The sequence below is a fragment of the Notothenia coriiceps genome, unplaced genomic scaffold (genome assembly GCF_000735185.1).
Source record: "Notothenia coriiceps isolate Sejong01 unplaced genomic scaffold, NC01 NC01_scaffold00024401, whole genome shotgun sequence".
Classification (NCBI taxonomy): Eukaryota; Metazoa; Chordata; class Actinopteri; order Perciformes; family Nototheniidae; genus Notothenia; species Notothenia coriiceps.
This window is the reverse complement of record NW_011357102.1, coordinates 997-12,087: the sequence shown is the minus strand read 5'-3', so window position 1 is coordinate 12,087 and position 11,091 is coordinate 997. Positions and strand designations below refer to the sequence as shown.

The window sequence follows — 11,091 nt, the reverse complement described above, 5'->3', positions numbered from 1 at the left end:
TCACTGCAGCCTCAGGGACGGATGCAAAAAAAATAAGAGCTACAATTACAATGAACAGAAAAACATGGGGAAGAAGAAGTTATCTTCATCTTTGCGTATACTACATTTTTATTGGCCAATTCAATTGTCTATAAAACATCAGAAAATAAAAAACGTGACGTCTTTGAATGTTGTTTTGTCTGAGTCTTAAAAAACTGATTGAAGTCATCTAGTTTTTACTTAAATTATACATTTCCATCATTTAACTAAATAACTAGACGTCTAAACTCTAGTTGAAATAAAATGTTATTTTTTTAGGATCAAAGTTATAAAGTTATAACTAGTGGCGATTCAAAGTTAGCACTTTGAATCGCCACGTGCTGAAAAGTGCTATGTAAATAAAATTGCCTTGCCTAAATCTGACAGAAAGTTATTATTATTATAGAGTTATTAACAAAAAAATTAAATTACTTAAATTATAATCACATAAAACGATCTTATTGAATTGTAACACCACTATGTTGAACTTGATATTTTACATGACATGTACATCTCTTAGTGGTTGACCAATCACAACAGAGCCAGCCAGCTAACCAATCAGAGCAGACTGGGCTTTGGTTTCAGACAGAGGGTGAAAAGAGGTGCTGCAGCACAGGCAGGATGAGAACAATAAAGAGCTTTTTGAGCATTACAGCATGGAAACATGCCACAGCAGAGCACTAAATACAAATACAAAACCTGAAAATATGCATAATAGGGCCCCAGTGCATGTTTTTAGCACTTTCCAGTTAATGGCATCATTGTTTCTAAATGATTTCAAAATTATCTTTTGCATTATGCAATATGTTGTTATTTATCAGTTGACATCTACGGTAAACCAATATATATATATATCTAATATAAGCTAATCTTGGCTGGTATGCCAGCCCTGCTAATTTACAGATTCAATTGTCACAGTACGAGCACCACGAATAATTGTAACCTGGCCCTTATTTGAAATCAGTATAGCTAGGTTTGGTATTTCATCAAAGGTGCCACTGAATCGCACACACACAAAAATAAAGCTCCCACTGTACTGCTTCATGGAGCGCTGCATTTCCTTACAAATGGACTCCTTATTTCAGTGTCAGACCAACTCCAGAGTTCAATCCATTCATGTGTTTCCTCCTGATTGCAGTGCACAGAGCATGCACACACTGGAGCTCATAAAAGCGAGTTGCTGTATATCTCACACACCTCTCATCACGTTGCCATCAGCAGATCTCGACTGAGGGGAAAACAATAACATAGGAGAAGAAGTATAGTAGCGGCAGTAATGACTGAACTAGACGCAGAGGAAAACAATGAGGATCTATCTGCACATATAACATGAGAGGAGTTCAAATCAATCCCACAACACCGCCTATGAGCTGAGAGAGAGCGTCTGCGATAGCTGATAAGATCCATTTAAGGGTTAATACATGTAAACAGATTCTATTTCCAACCACAGACTCTAGAGAGCTTCTGCTTCGGGAATCAAACTATCAAATTAAACAGCATAACTCCCTTTATACATTACGCCACCATGTTATTTCTCAGCATGCTATGAATATGTTCAGCAGAGAGGCTTGCTGCATTGGAATTCACTTTAATTGCACTCTAATTAAGCTAATAAACAAACAGAAGCCTAGGGGGACGCAATGATATAACTGCATTTGGGAATGCCATTTGTACAGATCACAATTGTTCGGTCTTGATTAGCTTCTCGACCTGTTCGCATATTATTGGAGCACCCAGAGGTCGACATCCGGGACCCAGAGGGCTGCTCTGCTGGAGGCCTAATGAAATACTGCTCTCTGAAGTCCAGGATGTTTTTCAGCTCTTTCAGCTCTGTAGCATCAATCTTCATTATTTATTATTGGGCCTGCGGGATATTACTGAGAATAAAGCTGTTTATCTTTGAGCCGAAAAGAGACAATGAGAGGAATGGAAAGGGAGTTGAGGAGGAGGTAACAGGTTGCAGGGAGGAACTCACCCGTCTGACACCCGGTCTCCTTGAACTCCCACTCTTTGTCTGACTAGTGCACTAACAGCACTTTTTATTTTGTCGCTGAGTTAACAGTGCCAATAGTGTGATGTCTACTTCACAGAGAAATAAACAACACTCGATTCATCAGTCCATTCATGCGGTGTGATGGCAGGACCTTCTTTGTGTGGGCAGATTGAATTTGAAGCGAGCCTATTGTTATGAAGCCTCATTCCCATGCATGCTATTGTCCGACGCCTCCTGCCTGTGATTTAGACTGCTTCTCCAGGTAAGCAGGTGTCACGTCTATTCCTGAGGCTAGCATAACGCTTGGTGATCACGCTCCATAGATCAGACCAGATGTCCCTGTTTGAATGATAAAGAGCGCTTCCCATGGCATTTGTTACTTTTATCCTGGCACCAGATGACAAATAAATGACTGTGCTTGTAACGCCGAGGCAGGGCGCGCTGAAATGAGCACATACGCCGCTCGATAAGGTGAATCAGGACCCGGAGGAAGTGGAGCATTTAATTGCTCTGAAAGACGTGTCAACGTAGGCTGTGAGCGAGGCTTTGTGCGGCCTGCCATTTACAGTAAGATGATTATGAGGTGTGTTTCTTTGACATGGTAATTCCTTAAATAAGGAACATTGTTTATGTAAGAGCTCAGAGAATCAGTCACAGGGTTTGTTTGTTTTCTACATGAAGCCTAGCAGAACCAGCTACTTTGTGAGGCAGTCAAACCTCACAAGTGCTCCAAATTAATCAACAAAATACAGTTGTATTGAATCTTCACGGTTGCAGGTGATGCCTCTTTCCTCGGGATGACATTTTGTCTATGTCTCCAAAAATGTAGAAACAATGCATCTGTTTTCAGTGGTGGAAGAATTACTCAGATCGTAGAAGAAAAATAGGAACTCTACATAACTCTGTACAGCCCTGCATTCCAAATCCTATTCAAGTAAATAGTACACAAAATGTAGCATCAAAGTAGACTTTAAGTATGAGTAGTATAAATATACAGAATTAACCATTTGTGAATAACCTATTGCTGCATTAAAGTCATTGGTGCGTAAATGTGGCAGCTGGTGAAGGTTGGGCTAAGTATAGGAGCTGATGTTATAATGACCCTTTACTGCTTTTATAATAACTCATAATGATATATCACAATGTATTAGTTGATTATATATTGGGTTTTAATAATACAGATCTGCAAGGTAACTGATGGTTTAAAATGAATGTTACTTTGGTTAATATAACAACTGCATAAGATTAGGGGAGAAGAAAGGCAGTCTATATACTGTTGCAGCGTCTCAATGCTTCTTTATTTGCCTAATATGTCACTTTAAAGAGCACATATTATTCTAATTTTAAGGTTCATACATATTTCTATTTTATGCTCTACTGTGACATGTCCCCATGCTTTAATGTTCCAAAAGCTCTTTGTTTTTCTCATACTGCCTGTGCTGCAGCACCTCTTTTCACCCTCTGTCTGAAACCAGAGCCCATCCTGCTCTGATTGGTTAGCTGGCCGGCTCTGTTGTGATTGATCAACCTCTTAGAGATGAAGCTTGAGTGTTACATAGTGATGTCACTATGTTACAGAAGTAAACAAGGGAGTCCATTCGAGGAGTTTCAGACCATTGACATCAACTAAAAAACCTATTAAACACACTACAGGAAAGGGAACACTCAAAAAGCACAATAGGGCCTCTGTAGTGTAAAATGAGTTGCTTCAGTGGACAGGACTGAAAATACCGATTGCTGTCTCTGTTCTACAATATAAGAAAAAAGAAGAAGAAAAAAACATATTAAAGTGTGAGTTAGATTAAGTTCTCACGACTAGACATTCAAAAGCCCTCTGGGATATATATTCAATATGATTATTCTCTCTTAAATGAAGAAAGAAAAAAATGTAGGACATTTCCCTGAAGCAAGATTTTGTCTTCCATTTCATGTCTTACCTTAACAACGCTGAGGGCAATGGTGGAAGTTTTCAAAATGATAAAAGTGGAACTATCTCCCAGACATTGTGTACACCGTTTCTTTTTGCAGGGAATAATAATTAAAGAGTGAGTCATTATTATTTGGAAAATGATATATTTAAGCTGGTGAGGGAAGTTTTTAGGGTTTAAAATGAAATGAATCGGAGGTATAGGAGGAGGAAAAGAAGAAGAAATAGAAGAAGAAGACAAAGAAGTAGAAGAAGAAGAAACAAAAAGTATGTCTTCACTTCACACCCTTCAAATATTTTCTTTGCTCTCCTTCCTATTTTACTATTCAAAGCCATGCTAGCAAATGGATTACCTCATCCTCCTAAAAAAGCTGTTCCCTCTCTGTGATTGTATAATTCTCTTTCATCTTCAGAGAGAGGAGATGGCATGATTAAACAAAGAACTCGCTGATATGCACGGCTGGCGGCTGCTGCTGTTGCATGCGCCCTAAGATGCGCAACAGTTACATCAAAAAAATAATGTGCACTTCGAACTTGAATTGATTTTCTTTTATCGCGCAAAATGATCAAAACTGTTTTTTTGTGACATTTCTGTAAACTTTACTGAATATATCTGTGTAAAAGTAACAAGCGGTATCTGTTGAGCTCAGCAGGACTCTGGTTGTTGTCAACATGTTGCTGCTGTTGCTCAGTTTAGGTTAACAGCAGGAGATTTATGGTGCAGGAGAAAGCCAATATGGAGATTCACAGAACTTTGGACTTTGTAGTGGTAACACAACATGCAGCATATGAAAATAAGTTATTGTACTGCTGGTCACATACTGCAATATTAATGTAATTCAATTGGCTGCAGTCCTATGCAGATTTTCTGCAATGCTGTAGACTATAACAAATATTTTTGGGGGTCTGAGCCCGACACAATGCGCACACTCGATTTCTCAAGAGCGTTTTTCCACAAGGTAACTATCACAGCCAGTTTTCCAGGCCAACGTTTTGATGCATTGTTTTTGTTTAATCCCAGAGGGAAGGAGGTAAGGATTAATTTGTTGCATCTGTCAGACCCATGCTGGCACCGCTGATAGTGCCCGTGCCAGTATGAGGCTTTTCCCTCACGACCGTCCCTCTTGTAACCATTGAGCCCCTTTTGTTGCTCTGCCAAAAGAAAGCTTTCAACCAGATCTGCGCATTTCTACTCTCATTGTTTGGCCCCTTTGGCTTTGTACCCACACTGATTTTACTCAATGTGAGTTTGAAGCCCAGCTTCCATGTCCATGCCCCCTTTGCATCCCTCTTGATCTGTAGCCTCCCAGTGCTCCCAGTAGATGTGATCCATGCCACGGTTCACGCCGTAAGGCACATTGATCTGACACAGGAATATAAGTGTTAGAGTGTGTTTGTGTAAAGAACTCAGGGGTCTCTGATGTGGCAAACAACCATCACATACTGTATATGTGAGTCCGAGGCTTGCATGTATTTATTAGAAAAAGCACTTATGAAACTCTGTGTCCACATTTGGTAGGTTGAAAGTATATATAATATATGTACGTTTATTTAAACATGAAGCTTCTACATGCCGTCCCTTTTTTCAGTTGTTGTTTTAGCTTCATTTCAAAAAGGGGTCTTTTCATAAAATAAAGGCAGAGTGGAATATGTTGGGTAGAAAATGAACATTAAAAGTCTGCTGAGACTGAGGGAAAACTATAAACATTGCTGAACTGCAGTTGCAAATATATTCCACATTAGTCCAGTAGTGAAAGTACTTATGAGTATTTTGAAATGATAATGTACAGTGAGTACTTTTAAAGTCTGTTTTAAGGGGTCAGAAGCTAAAATGGTAGTACAGGTTGTATCTTTGAAAATGCATCATATTTTACACAGCCATATGTTTTGAATGCAAAATGTATTCTGCAAAGTAGAACTATAGTCAGATACATTTTGTTTACTTAGAAGTATAATAATCACAACGTAGAAAATGCAAGTACGATGAAATACCTACAATCAGAAATGAACAGATTTGATAAAAAATGTATGTATCTCGGAAGATTTCTAAAAGTCTTGAAATATTGCCATGAGTTTGAAATACAAGCTGTTTGACAAAAGGAAAATAAACACACACAGTTGTAAGCTCACCTTTTCTGTGGACCTTGAAGTGCCAAAGAAGATCGGGATGAAAGCTAGCCATATGATGCAGGTGGTGTACATGGTGAAGCCAATGGGTTTGGCCTCGTTGAACGTCTCCGGCACTCCTCTGGTTTTAATGGCGTAGACTGTGCAGGTGACCATGAGCAGCATGCTGTAGCCCAGCAGGCAGATGAGAGACAGGTCAGAGATGTCACACTTGAGCACACCGCGAGCCATCGTCGGGTTAGACGTCCGCTGGTCCTCATAGTCTATAATGGCCTTGGAGGGATCCACGCCGAACCATATGCACACCCCGAGCAGCTGCACCGAGGCCAGGCTGAAGGTGATGACCAGCTGGGAGGCGGGAGAAATTAACTTGGGCGCACTGATAGACATGCTCCCCTGCTCGAAGATGCGGTAAATACGATTGGTTTTGGTGAGCAGGGCAGCATAGCTAATGCTCATGCCCAACCCCAAGAAGATCCTTCGGAGGGAGCAGATTCCAACATCAGGGGTGGAAATCATCAGGAACGTGGTGGCGTAACAGAGGAAGATCCCCGTTAGCAGCACGTAGCTGAGCTCCCGGCCTGATGCTTTCACAATGGGAGTGTCATTGTAGCGGACAAAGGTGACCACCACAAACACGGTGGCCATGATGCCAAGGACCGCGATGAGCACGGGGATGACGGCCCATGGGGAGCTCCACTCTAGCTTGACGATGGGGATTGGAACGCAGCCCGTGTGATTGACGTTGGGCCGCAAATCAAAGCGGCACATCTTACAGGTGAAGGTGTCCGCCTGGTACTGATAGCCGTCGCAGCGCTCACAGTGCCAGCAGCACGGGATGCCCTTCACCACCTTTTTGCGCTCGCCCAGCTGACAGGGCAGGCTGCAGATGGAAGACGGGATCTGACGGACACCGCCGGGCCACTGCATGGAGCGGACCTGTGAGGGAGGCAGAGGGACACAGATAGATGTTAAAGGTCACCTATTGTGCAAAATTCATTTTTTCATGTCTTTAATACATTAACATGTACTCTGTGAAAAGAGATTCTGAGAGTCTCAGGAAAAAAGACCCCTTCTCTTTTTGTCCTGATCCATTTATATAAAAACCTGTCTGAAAATGAGCAGATCAGATTTTGGCCACTTTATGATGTCGTGACGTTTTTTTGGGTTGTGTAACCATTAGCCAATCACCAACCAAGGTAACCCCCCCCACCACCACCTTATCACCTGAATCTCCTCCTAGAGCACCATTGTATTCTTTTTAACCAAACATCTCTCAGAGGGGCGTGGGGAGTGGCTCCTTATTTTTATCTAAAGTAACGGACAGAGAATCAGCACTTTTGAAACAGGGCTGAAACAGAGGGATTATGGGATGCTACAGTGATGTGTTTGGTATTTAGAGCCAAACACTTCAGAGACATCTTCTGTATATATCTGAGACCTATAATATATTGATGAAAAACTGAAAAATAGGGAACCTTTAATAGACGCAGAGAACAACAAAGATAGAAGAGAAGAGATTTGTGGAGTACTAAACTGTCATTCTATAAACAGTGGCATGTAGAGATAGTGATGTGTTATTGATCCCCTGAACCTCTGGAGATTAACGACAATCTTGACGCTGGTTACTTCCTGTGTGGTTGTTTGATCCTGGCCTTAAGCACCAGTGTGTATGCTCACATGCTATTTGTTTTTTTTTATTTGGGTGGGGGTGGGAAAGGGCAAACTAGGGGGTCAAATAAAGCGTTTTCATCGACGCAACACTTTCCAGTGGGAGGTCAAATTATACAGAGGGCAAGACCCGAGAGGACAAATGTAATATATTGTTTGCTCCGCAGGGAACTGACACCGTGTTTCAATTGTTTTCCCATTTTGTAAATAGTTGTTCGTGTTTAAAGAAAAATCTGTACTTAGCCATGATCAGAGCAATAAAATATTAATTCTGTTTCAGGATTACTACTCCCCTTGTGGATTTTCCCCTTGTACAAGCACACTTGTAAAGATATATTACGTCATTTCAAACGGGTCGGCTCTCTTTGAAGTCATGTTATCAATTATTTTCAATTGTGGTTGTTCATTCAAAGCCGGTAAATGTGCCTCTAAATGTGCATTTAATTAAGAACTCAAAGAACAGTAATTAAATGCGGCTTTAGAGCTGGCACGTTCCACAGTGGGTGCCCACCGCAAACGCTGCTTTTCTTCTTCCACAGCACGTTGTTGAAGGTGCAAAGCTCCTCTCAAACGGCCTCATGTATTCATTTGTACTCTTTTTTTATATTGCCTGCCCAAGGCTTCCTCTTCATTTTGTCAAAAACATTTCTTGTTTGGTTCCTTCATTCAATTTACTGTTATAACACTGTTACTTCATCATAGCCCCATGCCCACAGTATTGTTTTATTTTGGAAGTCAGTGATGCCGTCTGGAGAGATGATATTAAATATGTCTGTCCTTAAGCTCTCATGGCTTTCTTTTCATCACAGTCCGCCCTGTTAATCATTTAAAGCGCCCTCTGGATATTTACACCTTTGAAGATGGCACTAAGCGTAATCAAATGGTTCGGGTGGAGTTAGCGAGCAAACACAGCTGAAAAGCCGGAGAAAACAACTTTGCAGAGATAGATTTTTCATTGCAAACACTAAGGCAAACATTAAGCGTGTAGACTTAATGCCGTCAAGCCCTTTGTGTTGCTTTGAGGTGGCATGGAATAAATAGGTAAATGCTCACGTTGAGATTGAGTTGATCCGTCCATTGGCCGATTATTTTGTATTCGGCTGTTTGGTTTCTGATCTGGTATTGGTAGATCTCGTAGCGTCCGGGAGCGTCTCCGTTCTCATTGAAGAGCACTGGGTTTGCAGCTATGCCTAAATGAGAAAACAATCATCATCACCAACATTTACTGCACATCATGGTGTTATTTCCTGTGTGGTGAGCATGAGTCTGTGAGGGCAAACTAATGTGTTGTCATTGAGACTGCAGTTGTTATTCCACTACATTTGAAACCAAAATGATGCTTGTGAGTCAGACGCATGTTTTCCTTATCATTTAGCAGAGAACATCCACTCAACAACTGTTTTCTTTTAAGAATAATTATACACTAGACATTATGTTCATCAATTATTATGTTGAGATGTGTGTGTGTCTTGAAGTCGGGGTGGTAAATCTACGCAGAGCTTGTTTAATTTCCTGCCAGAGGCTTCTGTTGCTGTCCTTTCACATACCAAAAATGAACGTTAGCTTTCACCCAGTTTATTTTCCTCTCACTGATGACTCTATCCCCTGATTTTATAAACAATTATCCGCTCAGAGCTCTGTAGGTGGGATACAGAATGGGGACATTATCTTCCTACATGAGTATCTCGCAACCTAGTTACATCCATGAAAAGTAGAGATAGAATATTTTCCAAAAAACGGCGACAAGCGTGGAATGAGATTGACACAGTCTGGCAGGGTTTTGAAACAGTGATTCATAAGCGTTTTGTTTTTCGAGTGTCGTGAAAAGTGTTAACTGCTTCTAACAACCCAGCTTTTGTGGATGCGACATCAATTGCCCCTGATTGGATAGAGCAAAACAAAAGATCCCTCCTCCCAAAAAGGCCTTTATTTGAAAAGCAAGCATGCCCAAAAGACTCATAAAGCTATTGATATAATTATACAGTAGCAGCAGTGTTATGCTGGTAGTGTTGCTGCTTTATTCTCTTAAAACCACCAGTGAGGCGTTCAGGGTCCATTTTCCTCTTTCAGTGACAGTGGTGTCCATATGAGCAATTACAGGCTTGAACACATAACCCAAACCATGACAGTGGATGTCTGATTGCTGAAGAGCTTTTAAAACCTGAGGAAATTGGAGGAAAAAAAGCAGACAAAGGCAGAAAAGATTGGCACGATTACATTTTTTGATAGAAAGTGTGACAGCTTAGCAATAGTGTTGATGTGCTTAATATTTGTATGTAAACATAATGCCTCTCGGCTTTATAGAGTCACTGTAATCCTCCCATGATCACCAACTGCTTTGTGATGTGGGCGGCATTGTCACAGATGCGAGGCGGAGAGAAGCGATAATCCAGCAGCCCTGACTCATCGAGATGTGGATTAGAGCGCGGCTTCCTCCAACGTTGAAACAAAGAGCAAGAACAACAAAAAAATACCCATCAGCAGAAATCAATCAGCAGCAATTGGCTACGTTTAACTTCTCTTTTTTCCTTTATTTACCGGGATGCATTCTGTTGTTCGCGGCTTAATAATGAATCAGCTTTCATTAGTACTTGAAGATATAGAGGTTTGTTAAAGTTGATTCGATAAGCATTTAGACAGGAAGTTCCTTACTTCTCCCTCTAAGGACAACCTATTCACGTTTTACTTTGATTACATGGATCTATGGACCGAAAGCGAGAAATCTTTGGTGTGATTTTCTTGGTGACACATCATAACCACTTTTCTTGAAACGGCACACGTTAAAAATATTATTCTACTTCAAAGTCACATTTGTTTTTTTTACCATAAGATGTACTAAAGGTGTTGGCCCATGAGTAATTCTTTTTAAAACCATATTTTTTCGCTAATTTTTCGTCTGGTTTATAAAAACTGTTGTTCATAAACTGCACAGATTATACAATGCTCTTGCTTTTGTCTGATAGTAACGACAAAGTGAGAAAAACAAGTAATCAACAATAACATCCACACACTGAATACAGGACTGATCACGCTGTTCCAACACCAGGAGATTTCTGGGAAAAGCATTGCTCCTAAAATACAACAATATGTGCTTATCACCAAATATTACCACTCAAGTGCCCCATGACGTTGTAGTTTGTGTGTGACAGCAACATTACTTATTATTTCCTCCTAACACAGCACAATGAGACCGTTGTATGTGAGGACAGCTGAATAATTGGAATACTTCTCTTATTGCAATTTTCACATTTGGACAAGTTATCAGATGGTATTGTGTGCTCTCATAGCTCTCCAGTGGTATCCATAATAGTACAACAAAGGTAAAGCACAAATCTGTCTTCTTTGTCTTCAGTGC

The 11,091-nt window shown here is 40.6% G+C and overlaps 1 protein-coding gene across 1 annotated transcript in view; it reads right to left on the bottom strand.

Annotated features, from left to right (window-relative positions):
- The window catches only part of LOC104955002 (metabotropic glutamate receptor 4-like), a gene marked incomplete at its 5' end in the record, with an annotated part of 15,854 nt that extends 6,924 nt beyond the window's left edge, over nucleotides 1-8,930 (bottom strand). The window contains 2 exons of the mRNA XM_010782223.1: nucleotides 6,069-7,004; nucleotides 8,790-8,930. Coding sequence (XP_010780525.1) covers nucleotides 6,069-7,004; nucleotides 8,790-8,930 — 1,077 coding nt within the window. The remainder of the gene's footprint in view (nucleotides 1-6,068; nucleotides 7,005-8,789) is intronic.
- Between the last annotated feature and the right edge of the window lie 2,161 nt (nucleotides 8,931-11,091).